The sequence below is a fragment of the Acipenser ruthenus genome, chromosome 14, assembly GCF_902713425.1.
Source record: "Acipenser ruthenus chromosome 14, fAciRut3.2 maternal haplotype, whole genome shotgun sequence".
Lineage (NCBI taxonomy): Eukaryota > Metazoa > Chordata > Actinopteri > Acipenseriformes > Acipenseridae > Acipenser > Acipenser ruthenus.
Window position 1 is genome coordinate 22082299 of NC_081202.1, and position 17371 is coordinate 22099669.

The 17371-nt window shown below is 36.9% G+C and overlaps 1 protein-coding gene across 3 annotated transcripts in view; it reads left to right on the top strand.

Annotated features, from left to right (window-relative positions):
• The window catches only part of LOC117419651 (semaphorin-3C-like), a 46011-nt gene that overhangs the window by 14779 nt on the left and 13861 nt on the right, over positions 1-17371 (top strand). For all 3 annotated transcript variants that reach the window (XR_004547288.3, XM_034926214.2, XM_034032630.3), the window contains exons 3-7: positions 11053-11213; positions 11523-11585; positions 13659-13778; positions 16097-16187; positions 16860-16979. Coding sequence is in view for 2 of the 3 variants with exons in the window: in XM_034926214.2 (XP_034782105.1) it covers positions 11053-11213; positions 11523-11585; positions 13659-13778; positions 16097-16187; positions 16860-16979 (555 nt within the window). In the remaining variant the exon portion in view is untranslated. The remainder of the gene's footprint in view (positions 1-11052; positions 11214-11522; positions 11586-13658; positions 13779-16096; positions 16188-16859; positions 16980-17371) is intronic.

Sequence of the window (17371 nt, forward strand, 5' to 3'; positions counted from 1 at the left end):
GATCTGTAAAATTCCGAACGCAACCTTAACCCTGAGAAACAGTTAAAATCAGATTGACCATGACTTATTTTGGAGGGCTTCCTTGCTATGGGCATTGAATGAACACCATGTATGAGCTCCCTTCAAACATAAGCCAATGAAGCAGTGATGTCTTGCTGCAAACAGAAAAGCAATTATTGCTGCACCACCTCTTTACCATTTTCATTCCAGAGTGTAAGGTTAACAGGCAGAAATGCCTCTGCTTACGTCTTTAGTATGTATTGCTATTGTGAGAATATTATTTTTAATTATATCTAAATTACAATATTGTTTCAATATTTCTGTCCATCTATACTAAAATGTTAAAAGTGTTGGCTGATGAAAACTTCTGTCTACCCAAAGGAAGTTAAGCTGAAAGAATATAATTGTATTTATCTTTCGACACATCCGTGTTTGCATCTGCATGTGTTTTATTTTGTGGTTGGTAATAAATTGCCGTGCAGTTTGAATCCAACCAGCATACAACCATAATCTGGTAAATATTTTTTTAAATAAATCTATAAAACACTCAATGGTGGTATATGTAGTAATACTAAAAAAAAGACACTGATAAAGACTGGTACAGTGGTAAAAAATGTGTCATTGAATTGTATATAGTTCTTTCAAAATTGTTTAAAAGCAACAGTTTATAGAATTATACCCAAATGCAACTCAAAAGGTCTATAGTCACTTATCCTCCTTGTGCTCTGTCTTTTGGGTGAGACATTGTTGTAAGTGAATCTGCAGCTGATGCATAGTTCACACAACCTAGTCTCTGTAAGTCGCCTTGGATAAAGGCATCTGCTAAATAAAGATCTGCATCTTGTAAATCGCTTTGTGATGGTGGTCCACTATGAAAGGCGCTATATAAAATAAAAATAGATTGATTGATTGAAAGAAATAATAATAATAATAATAATCAGAGCACTAAAGTATACAGAAAATCCCATCAGGAAACCATTAAAGATCATAGTAACTGAAGACTTTTTTTCTTTTTTCTTTGTGGAATCCTGTATCTGCTTTCACCGATAATTTGACTCAAAGTTTGAAAGTGTGTTAAGTTATACTTGATGCCCAGCAAGTCAATAATAGCACCCCAAAATTGGTTCAAGTCATTTTGAAATTCAAGTTCAAATTTATTCGGGCTACAACATTTATTTATTTTTAATTCTCCATGCATCTAAATAACAAAAAATGAAAATACATCAACACGATTGTAACATTGCACTGTAAGTGCATGATTAACAGTTTGCCAGCATGTTGGTTTGGACAGAAATCAGAGCAATTCATACACAGATTGTAACTGCAAAATGCCTGGCTTGAGAACAACCAAATTCCTGATCAGGTCTGCAGTCCCCTGCTATACAGTAAACAAAGCAAAATCAATTATTTTGAGTCATTTGATACTGTGATACTGTGCTACTTGCAATAAATATTTTTTTTAGCAGCATCTGATAAATAAAATAAAAATAAACATTAAAGAATGATGCATATCTATGCTTGTCTTAAATTAAAATATGTTTGCACATAAATATTTTGGACTGCTAGGGTAATAATTACAGATCTGGAATTCTATTCAAAGGCAGTTAAACTATGAATGCAAAATGAGACATAACATGTAATCTTAATGTGAGCCAAATACTTTAACCTTTGTATAACTATGTGTGAGGATCTATTTTTTAAATATTCTGACAATGTGTATATCCAGACAGGCAGCTGTGTGTCTTACATTTCCTTTTTTTACTACATTTAATTTATACATGCTGCCCTTTCCTTATGCGCTCATTTGAAAACTGTCCGAGAATTAAAAACCACAGAGCAGATACACTTTTGTACAAGTGCACCCTCCTTAGCAAAGTTTTGGAACCCATTCAAAATTTTTCCCTAAGCATTTTTTTTTTGCCTTAGTTTAGCAATGAAGCTTTAGAAAGTAGAATGATCTAACTCTGCTTGAAATCTTGACTGCTTTAACTGAGGCACCCAGAGGAGACTTTAGACAATTCACAACTACACCCCTACAAGGTCTTGCTGTCTTCCCCTCTGAGCTTCATTACATCTGCATCTCAGAAAGCATCTGGTGCTTATCATTGCATGACATACAGTATGCACATCGTGTCATCCCCTCAGCAGCTGCTTGTAGAGAGAGCTAGGTGTCAACACCCCACCATGATGTCATTTTAAAGACTGGCCTTCAGCTCTACATGCTGCCAAGATGCCTGGCACCATGTCGATGAATCTGATCCCTTGAAAGGTGACTTTTGCATGTATAGAAATGTCACATATATATATATATATATATATATATATATATATATATATATATATATATATAAACCCAGATCCAAAGCTGTTGTAAAACAAACACTCTCTCTCTCTCTCTCTCTCTCTCTCTCTCTCTATAGATATATATATATATATATATATATATATATATATATATATATATATATATATCTATAGAGAGAGAGAGAGAGAGAGAGAGAGAGAGAGAGAGAGAGAGAGTGAGTGAGTGTTTGTTTTACAACAGCTTTGGATCTAGGTGTGAAATAATGTTTGTGCAGGGTTTTCTTTTCAGATGGATAAGCACAAAATGTAGACTACTTCAAAGAATTCAGTCTTTCTAGTCATTTTAGGCAATCACCTGTGGCCATTAACAAGGGCGAGCCTGGAATATGTGGAGCTTTCACCTATGGATGACTGGTCACAATTAAAGTCAATGTGGGAGTTATGCCAGAGTGCATGCTGTGAAATTCAGTGCCAGGCTTGCAGAATTAATAATGTAGGAGCACATGCTCTTTCAGGTTCACGCTGAGCTTTATTGTTCATCTAAGGTTTGAGATGTCTTTTTTGTCTAAAAGTATTTAAACATTGTAAAGTGTAAAGAAATCAGAATAAAAACTTTGGAGCTGCAGGATTTGTTCTTTATCACTAACATATACAAATCTTATCAGTCGCTCAGCCCTTTTCATATGCACAAAAAATGAAATAGGAGATTAAGTCACAGAAAGTCCTAACTCTCCTGTTTGTCCTAACTCTACTATTTTAATCTCTAGTCCCTTTTCATTTTATAATACTGGTACTTTATATTATAAGAGCATAAGAACGTTTACAAACGAGTGGAGGCCATTCGGCCCATCTTGCTCATTTGGTTGTTAGTTGCTTATTGATCCCAGAATCAGCTTCTTGAAGGATCCCAGGGTGTCAGCTTCAACAACATTACTGGGGAGTTGGTTCCAGACCCTCACAATTCTCTGTGTAAAAAGTGCCTCCTATTTTCATTTCTGAATGCCCCTTTATCTAATCTCCATTTGTGACCCCTGGTCCTTGTTTCTTTTTTCAGGTCAAAAAAGTCCCCTGGGTCAACATTGTCAATACCTTTTAGAATTTGGAATGCTTGTATCAGATCATAGCGTAGTCTTCATTGTTCAAGATTGAACAGATTCAATTATTTTAGCCTGTATGCATACGACATGCCTTTTATAAAGCTGTGCTTGATTTATTGTGGGGTCTTGACTAGACTGAAGCTGTTTTATATCATCTTGTGTCTGCAACAGTAAAAAAAAAACAAAAAAAAACTTACTGTAGTTTGTTTATAAAGCTGGTTGCAGTCCAGGATTAAACAAATATCCTTAAGAATAAGCAGAATGTTTGTTAAAATGTCAAAGTAAGACATTTTTTAAACAGCTGAAACAGGCATGTTAATTAGAAAGATGCATTTGAAATATGTATTTAATTCTAAAGGTGAGCAATTAATGAGCACTTCCAGTCTGTTATGTATGACTGTATATTCAACTTGTGTGTGGTTACTGTTAAGCTGTATTTCTTAGTTCACATTCATGTAGTAAACAATTTATCCAGGCAGTGCTGTTTATTCTTTGAAAACAGACTTAGGAGCGTTGCTTTATTACTAACAGTTCATAAATGTAATAACCTTGTATAATGCAGATGTGTGTGGTTTGAAGTATGATCTAGTACCTCTGAAACAGGCACTTGACCCCTGAACTACTCAAAAAAAACTTGAAATCTGAAATAGTTTCTTGTGTGTAAGTAAAGATGTATTTTATCGATTAAAGTCAGAATTTCTATACACATAGCGATTATAAAATGCGTAGTAAAATTATCCAACTATTCACAACAGAAAAACAATGCCTTTCAAAAATGCAAAATTCTCTCTGTGTCGAAGACAAAGGGACAGATTTTCAAAGCCCTTATTTTAAAGAAGTAAAAAAAAAAAAAATCAATTCACATTTAAATTATGAGGGAAAACACCATTACAGTTATAAGTCAAATAAGAAACAACTTAAGTCTACATTTTAAGTCAGCTTTTTATTCCTGGTTTGGTAACTTTACAGGGTGCAATTTTCCTTTCTTAAAATAGTGTACTAATAACAATTAGTCTTTAGTCAAGGTTATCCCAAAGCCTACAAATGTATTTAAATATGTAAAAAATAAAAAAGCCTGGTTAAGTATTTCCTTTATACTTTATATTCCAGGTTCAGCTTCAATTTTACAAAGAAAACAGTGAGAAAAAAGCTTTATCTTTACAATACTGTCCGTATTTGTATGGTATGTTGCAGTGCCATTGAATTGTTCTGTTGAACATTTTGAATGCTGATGTAGTTATAGTTTTAATAAATGGTTCAGAAAAGGGGGTACACACTTAACAGTCATGTGAATCCAGAGGCATACAATTTTGTTAGAGCTATAAAGACACTTTCTAAACAGTTGTAGTCCGTCAAAGGAGCACTGATATATACATAATATCAACTGTAACTCTTTAAAAACTATTTTAAAAATCTAAAAAACCTTCCACCATGTCAGTTAGAATTACTTTAAAGGTTAACAGAGGGATAAGACGTTGTGGTACCGCTGCCAACTAATAATTTTAGGACTGTGCCTGGTGCTCGCACTGTCCATTCCAGTTACACAGGGCTATCAGTCTTGACTCAGAAGATCTTATGTAGGAGGGTAAAGCAGACATGTGCAGGTGGTCCCATGGTCAATCCTAGCTACTGGCAGTCAGCCTCTCTCTGATGTATACAGTTTTTAGACAAAATGATTAATGTCTCACGCTCCCAACCTCGTTGAGTGGATATACGATACTGTGGTTAGTATTTCTGGTGCTGTGTAGTGAAGTGTTTTGTATATGTACCTGTAGTGTTGGCGATGACTTCCTACTGCTCTGGTGAAAGGTGGCATGTGTTGTATATAACATTAAGTGTCACAAACTATACAGAAGCAAAATAATAAGTTTTGCATGTTTTCTTTTAAAACAAAGTGATATGGAATCCTGACTTTTATACATTTAATTGAAGAGATTCTCTATTATAATCACCAGCTGGGAAGCAATATTCTCACAATATATATAAAAAAATTGGTACCAGTAGTATGTATCTTATTGTAATTACTGCAGAAATGAAAACGGTAGCTGTTTTGATAGGAATGGGGAATCCTGCTGCCAAGAAAATTCTTTGGATCTAGAGAAGAGTTATTTATTGTCTGATTCTACTGTGTAGTCCCAACTTTATACATAGTATGTTTTTCATTACATGCTCGCCCTTGGTGGTACACATCACAGCTTATTCAGAAAGCTAGTGTGAAACATCCTTAGACTTAAAGATCTTTTGTTCACGAGGAATAATAAACTGCACAGCTTTGCAGTTGGCAATATCCCAGATTACAGATTCTTCTGATTAAACACACATTTAAAGCTGAGGTTCAATACACAGTAAGTTTTCACTCTCTGGCTGCAAGCGTATCCGGACCCTACAGCGCGTCTATTACAGCAAACCCACCACCACACGTCCAACACCTTGTAACCCAATACAGCGCAACCTCACCACCGGGTGACCCAGTACAGCGCAACCCCACCACCACGTGACCCAGTACAGCGCAACCCCACCACCTCGTAATCCAGTACAGTGCAACCCCACCACCTCGTGACCCAGTACAGTGCAACCCCACCACCGCGTGACCCAGTACAGCGCAACCCCACCACCTCGTGACCCAGTACAGCGCAACCCCACCACCTCGTGGCCCAGTACAGTGCAACCCCACCACCGCGTGACCCAGTACAGCGCAACCCCACCACCGCGTGACCCAGTACAGTGCAACCCCACCACCGCGTGACCCAGTACAGTGCAACCCCACCACCGCGTGACCCAATACAGCGTAAAACCACCACCGCGTGACCCAATACAGCGTAACCCCACCACCGCATCACCCAGTACAGAGCAACCCCACCCCCGCGTGACCCAATACAGCGTAACCCCCCCACCGCGTGACCCAATACAGCGTAATCCAGTACAGTGCAACCCCACCACCGCGTGACCCAATACAGCATAACCCCACCACCGCATGACCCAATACAGCGTAACCCCACCACCGCATCACCCAGTACAGCGTAACCCCACCACCGCGTGACCCAATACAGCGTAACCCCACCACCGCATCACCCAGTACAGAGCAACCCCACCAACGCGTGACCCAGTACAGTGCAACCCCATCACCGCGGGACCCAGTACAGTGCATCACCGCGCACAACTTTGTAGCTATACTTGCTGCCTGCCCGAGATGCATTCTGGGTCTTAAGTTATTGTGAAGTAGCTGCATGGTTTGTTTCAAGCTATTGTTATTATTTATTATTATTTTTTTACACATTACCTTAACAAGTTGCTCTTCTTCAGTAAGATGTATTTTCCATGCAGAGTTTCGATAAAGGACACTTCAGAAGCAATTCATGTTCAAAGCACTTTCTTTTTTATTATTTGCCATACAGTACCAAAATAAATAAATAAAGTCATAACAAAGTGAAACGACATTCTGCTTCCCTCTTTAACAAAAATTAATAATAATAATAATAATAATACTAATAATAATAATCCTGGCTTCTTTTCAAATAGCGATGGACGCACGGTGGTGGGTTCGCTGTAATAGTCATGTCCTGTAACCAGCTGCGAAGACCATTAAAATGCACTTTACAGAGATATTGATCAAAGACATGTGATTTAGATTTCCAGAACTATTATTTGGCCCTCCTTACACTTGTAAACCACCCTGCCATGTTATTTTCTTATTTTAGCACAACACCGGCCTACATTTACACCCTGCTCAAGTGTTATTTCAATAAACTAATCTTACTTAGTCTTATTTGGCCAGATAGAAATGTTTTTTTTTTGTTTTTTTTATGGATCAGAAGACAAAATTTGCTACATTACTTTATAAGTAAAGCCCTCTTGCATTACTTTAAGGGTGCCCTAGCAATGAATCGGTCTAACACAACCTGTACTGTATGTTATGTCTGATTTGTTACTAAATTATATTTTATAAAGTATAAACTATTTGAGTGATAGTGCCTGTTGATGAAGGTTCTGCCATGTGTTAGTTGACCGCGACTGGAGTTATGTGTCCCGAGTCCAAAGGGAGGTCGCTAATGAAAGTCAGTCAACTAACACATGGTAGAGCCTTCATCGAGGCGGCACTGTCGCTATTAGAAAACTATTTTTCTCATTATTTTCTTTAAAAAAGCACTTTAAAACCTACATTTACCTTGAACTTACAATGATTTGTTGGGTACCCTACCACTGAGAAGTTTTAGGAAAATAGTCCCAACAATTTTCATAAAGGATCACACATAATTAGAGAAAAAAAAAGTCTTTATTGAACAAATCATTTTTTTACTTGTCTGGGCTACTTTTAAGTTTATCTGAACAGTGCCAGATATCTGAATTGAGCAATATTACTAAACTGTCCGTGTCTCGCTTTGTTATTGTTGAAAGATGTTGTGTCTGCGCTCCAGTCAAGCTGACAGGCTGTGATTTGCTGACTCGGCAGTTGCAGATACAGGATTGGTTGCTTTTGTCGATGCAAAGTATTGATTGGCTGCTTTTGGTGGATAATAAATTGAATTTGGACCAATTGTGTCTTTGTTTAGTATTTACTGTCCAATAGATGTGAACTACACTTAAAAATGTAGCAAGTCAAAAAGAAAAAGCCAGTACTTGCATGGATTGTTTTTAAATTTGATTGACAGGTGATGCGGTGACGTTCCAGCTGGCATCTACTGTGTATTAATGCCCGCTATAGCTGGAAGTTGATTGGCTGATGCAGAACAATATTTTAACTGCTACTTCCAGACAACTAACTCCTGTATGTCTCTTTCTAGTTTTATAATGTTGTTTTCTTCCTCTGGGAAAATAGGCCTTTGAAATGGCTTTAGAAATTACAAATAGTTATAAATAGTTACAACTTTATTTTCCAAGAAATTGATGGGCCACACACTGTATATAAACCAAAGGTTTGCTTTTAAATAGACCATAAAACTGTTGACATGTCCGTTTATTTGACAGAATAATACAAGCCTTATTTGACAGAATGTTTACAAGCCTTACTTGGCTTGTAAACACCCTCTAAAAAATCACAGGGAAAGGAGTCCTATATGATATGAAAAAAAGTATTTGTATGATTCCCTATCTGTTTGCACTATTCAGCAGAGAATGGCATGACTCTCCCCAGAGAGAGAGAAAAGGCTCTGATTCAAGTGGTTTTATTAAAGTATGGGCAATCTGTCATGCAAGAGTCTTTGCCTTTTTGTCTTTATCACTAAAGTAGAATAAACTGTGCTGGTCCACAACGCTATCATGAAGAAAAACTGTATTTTATACATACTGTAGACCTTTGTTGTACTTTTTCAGTAGAAGTGAGTATGACACTAATGCAATGGAGTGGAGTTTGGTACCACAAAAACACAAAGACACAGCAGTCATTTTCATAGCTTTTGTCCTACACAACATTAGCTTATAGATGGGTTGACCTTACATTTTAATGAGAGGGGATTCCTTGCAAAACAGTACTGAACTACATTTGTTTGGTGTCGTTTGAAACTCTATTAAAATTCCCCAGTGGTCTTAACTTGTTTTTGTGCCAATCCTGATGCCATGAGAACTGCATTGGCTGGGTGAACAGAGCTCCTCTTTGAATGCTATCATTTGACTCACTGTGAGGAAGGTGTTTTGTTATTTTCTGGGAATCTGCACACAAACAAGTTGAGAGAAAGGGGACATGCAAATGGCTTTATTTACACCAGCAAAGGAGGTGTAAGGTGAAGGTGATGTTAAATTGCATGCATTGACTTATTAAAACCTGTGTGTGTGGTCTTTCTTTTGGGAACACTAATCTAGATTCTGAAATTGCTGATAATCATTTACATTTACAAACCTGTTATTTATATTATTTATACATGCAAAATCATGTAAACTAGCTAAATAAAGCATTTTATCTGTGTCATGGGCACACAGTATGACTTCAATTCTACACTCCTTTCACCTGCCATTGTGAATGTCTGTAAAGTGTATAACTGTATAATATTGTATAGTTTTAATCAATGTGTGTGATTATTCAAATCAAAATTAGTTTCCATTTGTTGGCAGCTAATGAGGTGAAAAAACATGCCACAAAGACAAGCCAACAGTGTGGAGTGCAACTGTTGTTTCAATTGGAAAATTAAATAAAACATAACCAACTCATGACCTCATCCCTCTGTGGTCTTCAGTCTATTCTTTGGATTTGTTTAGGCTTGTATTGAATTCCTTGCAAGCTTTTATTGCACTTTTTGTCCCAGTTTGTCTCCTTCTTGTTGCTGTTGTTTGTATATGCATATAAGCAGGGGTGTGGGTATCGGCTGAGAGATGAGAGAGACACAGAGGATTTGACGTTGTAACGCTGCTCAGACGTCCAGGTTTTATTATTTACACAGGCAGTTGCAGTGGTTGGTGGCCACCACTAGGGTACCAGCAATGGTAGCCCTAGTGCGGAAGGATATATACAAACACAGTGGGGAAAAACAGCTACAAAGCAAAATGTGGCCAAGCTTGGGCCGTGTGCTGCTCCCACTAAAAGGGAGGTCCCTCACCAGAAACCTTCTCCCTAACACAACTAAATACACTGTTGTGGGATTTAAATCCTCTAAATTAATCCATACGTTTCGCAGTATCAATTATCCTGGTTAAACACGCAGTGATAATCTGTAGCTCACCCTGGTTCACCACACAGTCGTGTGGATTCTTCCCAGTCACCTCCAGGCTTGTAGAAGAAAGCCCAAACAAAAGAAGAACCAAGGACTGGCTTTCCAGCCCCTTTTTTCAGGCATGTGGCCAGGGTTAATTGATAATCAATTAGTCAATTAACACCTGGCCACCTGCTACACATTAAGTTTCAATTAGGCAGGGAGGGAGGTCTAACCTCCCAACCCTGCCATATCTAGCACAAACTTATTTGTGAAAATTATTATTTATAAATCATACAAAACACATTTCCTTTACAAAACCCCACCATTATTTACAGGGGCAGGCCTCAGCACCTAATATAAGCCTTCAAGCCTGTTATTCACAAAACATATGTTGCTTTAAATGCATTATAGAGATAAATATTTTTATATCACTGTAAACGGGGTGTGGGAATCCTCTGTGAGAGATTGTGAGAGACACAGGTGCTCGGGTTTATTTACAATATTTTGCAGGTGCTGTTGCATTAATGATATTACCTAGTGAGGGAGGACATACACGCAAGTGTAAACAAAAGAAATGCAAAAAATGCCAAAACAAAACACAGTGGGTAAAAACAGCGAAAAATACAAGTTTGCCAAAAAGCATCTCAGCAGTGCTCCCACTAAAGGGGAGGTCCTGCTGCAGGAACCTTCTCCCTGGCACACACTCAAATAAACTTACCACCCTGGTTCCACTCACCAAGGTTAGACTGGCCAATCCATCTCAAGCTTGCAGAGAACACGTGGTCAGAGCTATTTGATAATCAATAAATCTATTAACACCTGGCCACATTCCACCCTGGTTTTATCTGGGAGGGGTCTAACCCCAGCCCTGCCATATTTAACACAATTTTTCAAATGAAACCAACTTTATTTACAAAACGATAAAATAAAAACAAACAAAAAAACACTTTACATGTGCAGGGTCTCAGTTCTGCCACAATCACTAATGGCTATGTGGTTTTATAATGTTTTAACTGTTTCCATTTCAGAACTACAAGCTACACAAACGTCCCAGCACCACAGCGTGTCTCAGTATCCCATGGACTATAGGATTCTGCAAATGGACGAAGACCAAGATCGTATTTATGTGGGCAGCAAAGACCACATCCTGTCATTGAATATTAATAACATTACCCAAGAGTCTCTGACTGTAAGTTCAAATAAAAAATGGTTGTATAGAAAAACAAAATTTGATTCTTACTGTTTTAAATGTTTTTTTTCTTTTTCCCCTCATAACAACATGAACATACTGATCCCTAATGCTGTTTGTTATCATTCAGAGTGGCTGTAGGTTTTGTTGCTCCAATGCAGATATTATATTTTTTCTTTGTATCTGCTGTTACCTGGCTTTGCTTTGAGATTGTCTGGAGAATCCTAGGACATTGTGACCATTCAACTTGAAGCTATTTACTCCTTTGGTTGTGTGTTATGTCATACTTTTTTCATTTCCCCTTATCAGGTATTTTGGCCAGCATCGAGTAGCAAAATCGAAGAATGCAAAATGGCTGGCAAAGATCCGACGGTAAGAAGGAAATAAAATGCTTCACCTCTGAGTTGGCTTACTCTATTGTGCTGCCAGCAGTGGAATGTCATACCTGTTAGCATACTGCTAAATTAACATTGAACATTGTGCATGTTGTCATACATACATGACTAAAAGAATGAGAAGCATTTGTCATTGTTAATGAAGGACAACAAAGGTGAGCATTTACCAACACTTTATATAATAAAGTACTCCTTTCATGGATCAAGTACACTTTCTTATTCTTTCTACAACACCTCCGTATAGTGTGGAACACGTCATTTCTGTGTGTCTTACCTAACTGTCCTAATGCTCAGCTGAGACAGCCCAAAGTTATTTTGGTCACTTTAGTATAGGCAATATTTGAACAAGGTACCCAGAGGTTGAAATGTGTGTTAACAGTGCTTCACAGCTTCCTATTTTAGCAATCCACAGTTACCACATTACCATTTTAATCTACTGTTTTAGAGATCAACAGTAGAGTTCAATGTATGAAATTAAGCTATTTATAACTTACATCATAAGTCTAATATCGCTGTCCTTTTGCATATTAGATGGCAGTCATTTCAACAGTACTGTCCTTCAGCGAGCAGTCCATTAAGAGAGCTGTTGCACTTAACAATGAAATGAAAACCCAAGGCCTGCTAATTTAAGGCCCTTTCTATAAACACTTAAAGAGTAAGTAGCAGGGTTCCAAAAAATATAGCGTTACACATCCCCACGTGTTGCTACAACTGTTTAAATAATGTACCTGTAATTTATTTTCATTGTTAACATCCTGATAAAGGTTTACACTTATAACTTTAAATCTGTTTCAAGCACTTTCAAAATGTCTGCTCTAGTGCACTGTGGTTTGAGATCTGTCCTCCAAATCACTGCAGGAAGCGATAAAAAAAAGAAAAAACATAATAACAAGTGCTCTGGTTTTTCAGTTCCATACCACATCATGGATCATTATTGCTGTGTTACCTGTTTGACAATGTGGGCACTAATCCTTACACTATCAGTTTTTGAAAAGAGCTTTGAAACAGACTTTAAAGTTGTAAATGTAAAAAGTTGTCAGAATGTTAACAATGAAAATAAACATTACAGGTATGTTATTTAAACAGTTGTAGCAACACGTGGGGACGTGTAACGCTATATTTTTCGGAACCCCGCTACTTACTCTTTAATATAGACCTATAAGTAACATGTCTAAATAGGCAATAGGCTTCATTAATAACATGATCATTTTAGGTAATCTGCATATTCAAATGAATTTACTGTTATTTTGGTATGGTTTCTGTGTTTCATGGAAGATAAATCAGTGGAAACTTTTCTATAACTGGACAAGCTGTTAATTTGTATTTATCATGCAGTCAGGTTAAACGATAGTGTGTAATTAGACTGATATTGTCCAAATTGAATTCTGAGATTCCCATCTGACTTCAGTATATTTGCACATGTATGATTCCCCAAGGCAGTAAATCTGTATCCACTGATGGTGTCACAAACATCTCTGAATGTGTCCTGAGGATGGGTGAGGCAGCTGTTGTTTTTTTGTACCTTATTCTAGCCCACTGGCAATTCCCAATTTGACTCAGCCCTGATTATTTTCTTTTCTTTCCTTGAATTTGATATGTTGCTGTAATGTGATTAATTCAGAATTCAATTTTCAAGCTGTCACACTTTAAACTTTATTGCTCCATAACACAGTGGAAAGTACTGTGTCCAATTTCCCCCCTCTTACAATAAATGTCTCCTATTGTATACCTATTAAGCCATGTAACTGATGCGTAAATAAAAAAAGAAATAAAAAAAAGAGAAAAATGAGAGCACGGTCAAAGTGAATAGATCTATCCATACTGTTACTAATCTTTAAGTAATGGAATTGACCAAATAAAACATTACTGTAGCCCAACGTTACATCCTTATCTGTACATTGGGTATTCTATTTAGGTAGAAACTGGCCAGGAGACTATAACAGAAATGAAAGCTATTGCTAGTGTAAGTAATTTGGGTCAGAATCAGTGGTATGGCAAGTATTTAATTTATTTATAATGCAACCTAAGTATCTGTTTTTCTGTTTTTTAGTACGGCTGTGGCAACTTTGTACGTGTTATCCAACCATACAATCGCACCCATCTGTTTATCTGTGGCAGTGGAGCATTCAGTCCTGTGTGCACTTACATCAACAGAGGTCGAAGGTCAGAAGTAAGTATTTATGATCTGATTGGCTGGCTATGGGTTTACAAGCTGATACCAGCTCTTATACATCCAAGTACAGTATTTTCCATAATTCCTACATTTCCATAATGAATGTAGATTTTGCAGAAACTTCACATAAACAGCTCATACCTAAATGCATAATTCATAACAGCCACAATAAGATTATTGTTGGAATGTGTTTCTGGTTTCCTTTAAAGAGCGTAGTCCTGAACCACAATAATTAATTTTATATTACCAGCTGTGTATTGCTGATGTAAGGATTGGGAACTCCCTTTAGAATGGAAAATATACCTATTAGATATGGCATTACTAAATGGAATTATCTCCTACTGGAACAGAACCTAACACAGTATTTTTGAACTCTTAGTTTATTTGCTTATTTTTTCAGCATACACATAGTACAGTACTACACAAATATTATTATTTGTTTATTTAGCAGACACCTTTATCCAAGGCAACTTACAGAGGCTAGGGTGTGTAAACTATGCATCAGCTGTAGAGTCACTCACAACTACGTCTCACCTGAAAGACGGAGCACGAGGAGGTTAAGTGACTTGCTCAGGGTCACACAATGAGTCAGTGGCTGAGGTGGGATTTGAACCAGGGACCTCCTGGTTATAAGCCCTTTTCTTTAACCACTGGACAACACAGCCTCCTAATTAATTAATTGTAACCCAACAAACTAAATTATATAAAGCATATATTGTAAGAAGGACTTGCTCTGAATTAATCATTTAAGAACCATTTGTTGGCTTGTCATCATTTTTTTATATGATGATAACTGCTTAAAAAGCTTTTCTACTTTATTTTGTAAAAGCAGGGCCCTAACGGTTCAGGGTAACAACAATGTTTCAGACCTGGATGAATATAAAAGTTGAAAACAGTTCTACAGAAAAACCTGCAGTGCTGTTTCTGTATTTTTAGTATTGTAAAATTTGCAAGCTCCAACATTTTAAAGATCTATGTGTCATGGTCAGATACACAGCAAGTTGTGGGTTAGACCAACTTGAAGCCTCCTTCAGGCAAAATACCTTTTTTTTAATACAGCTGTGCCAACTTTGTACATGTTATCCAACCATACAATCGCACTCATCTGTTTATCTGTGTCAGTGGAGCATTCAGTCCAGGTACCAACAGGGTCTTTTTTGTAAAGGCAAAAATGTAGTACCATGGTTAACAGAAAGGGGATATGTAGGCCTTCCTCTGCTCAAAAGAGTGTGGTTTATTGTCCATAATATATGCTGCCAAATTTAAATAATTCCTTCAGCTGAAAAAAAATTCACTGAGGTTTTGTGCCAATCTGGTTTAGCAAATGAATAGAAGTTCATTCTGATTACATCTGATTTTGTTTCGACAGCTACTTGTATTTATGCTTAATTCTGAAATACTTTAACGTGTTGGTGGGAACATTTTTATTGACGTATTTGTAGACCTGATACATGCATTAGGGGCTTGGTAGCTATTGGGAAAAACAAATCACTCACCCTAACATGTTTCCAGAAGCGTTTGTTTTGATGAGGCTGTCAACAGGAGAATAATAGCTTAACCCACCAAAAATGAAGCTGTTTTCCTATCCCTGACATTTAAAAAAAATAGCTTTGACATGAATTCAATTGTATATGACTGTTGAGTGCATAGCGTGATAAAGAACATATACTGTAAAAGCTCTCAACTGTTCTCCTGCACATGAGAAAAATGATGTATGTATCTGCCAGACTAGCAGGGCAATTCAGTTTGTCTTGTATCGGTACCGTAATAGACGCCCCAGACACTGCAATTAGGATATGCATTACTGTTAACATATTCGGTTTTACAAACTGACTTTGCAATATGCATGTAAATAGTTTGCATACAGATCTGAAGTAGAACTTTGTTCTCTGTACAACAAATGTAGATTTGGAAGTCATATTGCAATTGATTTTCAGACTAATACATTTAATAACAATAAATAAATAAATAAATAAATACTGTTCCAGTTGCAGTTTATATGTATGGTAGGCATTTCATACCTTCATAAAGACAGTAGCCTAGAACTGCTGTTCTCAATATACTTAAATCTAGATTTAATGGCCCATGAAAGAGCAATAAAATGGAATCATTTAACTTTGTCTGTTACTTTTAAAGATAACAAAAATGTGTATGGAAAATGTCCAGGCGTTCATTCCTTTTGGATAACATTCTGTTGGGATTGTAAAATGTGAATTCCTTCTGGTGATATGGGTGGAGGGCCTAAAATGTAATTCCTAAAATACCGAAACCTTATGCACAGTGGGATACAATTTACTTTTTTTTTTTCTCTGCAGGAAAAAGTATTTTTTATTGACTCTAAGACTGAATCCGGAAAGGGACGCTGTTCTTTCAACCCTAAAGTTAATACAGTTTCAGTCATGATCAGTAAGTGAAGCATTGATTTCATTGTTTCAGTTATTCCTGTACTGACACTAGACACATTATTATTTGCAAAGAGTCTTTCCTTAACCCCATTTGTCTTGCCCCATGTCCTGTCAGTCACAGCTGGGCTTTGAAGTCTCATGGGTTCAGCAGTATCAAGTTCATGTTGACACACTCAGTGTTCGGTGTCACACGCAGGGTTCATTTTTCAGGTAACCCAGCCAAATTTCACAAGACCTCCATCAGTTTCACCAGCTGCTACCGGGCTGACTCAAGTTCCATGTTGTTAAAGATATAGTAGTCACAAAAAAATAATTAATAAGAGCGTTTCATTATTTTTTAAACAATATAAACCAAATACGCTTTTACAAACCAAAAGCACCAGTGATATAAAACAAGATCTGGCTCACCTGCAAAGCATAATGCAGCACTGTATTATCGGAAATTTCCATCTGGCTGGCCTGCTTTTTATGTGTAATATGAACTTCTTTTAACCCAATTCTGCTCAAGTTGAAGGTTGATCAGCAACTGGCAGCTTTAAAGTGTTGATACAGGAATGTGTTTAAGTTTGTTTTCTCTGTTGATGTCTTTGTAATACCTATCAAAGGTGCCCTTATATAACATAGTGTTATTAAATACATTTTACTGTATTAATATTAATGTGCTTCTGCCTAGATGAAGAACTGTTTTCAGGAATGTTCATAGACTTCATGGGTACTGATGCTGCCATTTTTAGAAGCCTTACCAAGAGAAATGCAGTGAGGACAGACCAACATAACTCAAAGTGGCTAAGCGGTATGAATGTAAAATACTTTATAAAAAATACTGCAAAATACTTTATAAAAATGTATTAGGTTTTGCTTTCCATTACAGCTGGTATCTGAGTTAACATTTAAAATCAGTCATATACTTTCAATGAAATCTCCTTATCGAGTTAAGCTTTTTACAACTAATAGCATAAAGAATCCTATGCTTACATCACATGATTAAGGCATGTATAAAACTAACAAACTGGTAATATTGCAGAACTATTGTGTATGTAGAAAGTGGGAGTTCTTAGATGTAAGAGATTTACCATCTACCTTTTCTATATTTGTATTATTCATTTTCTATTAAACTGTAAATAATGCATTTTGGTGAAGGAATTTAGAAGTCACTTCAGAACATCTGTAGTTCATAACCCATTG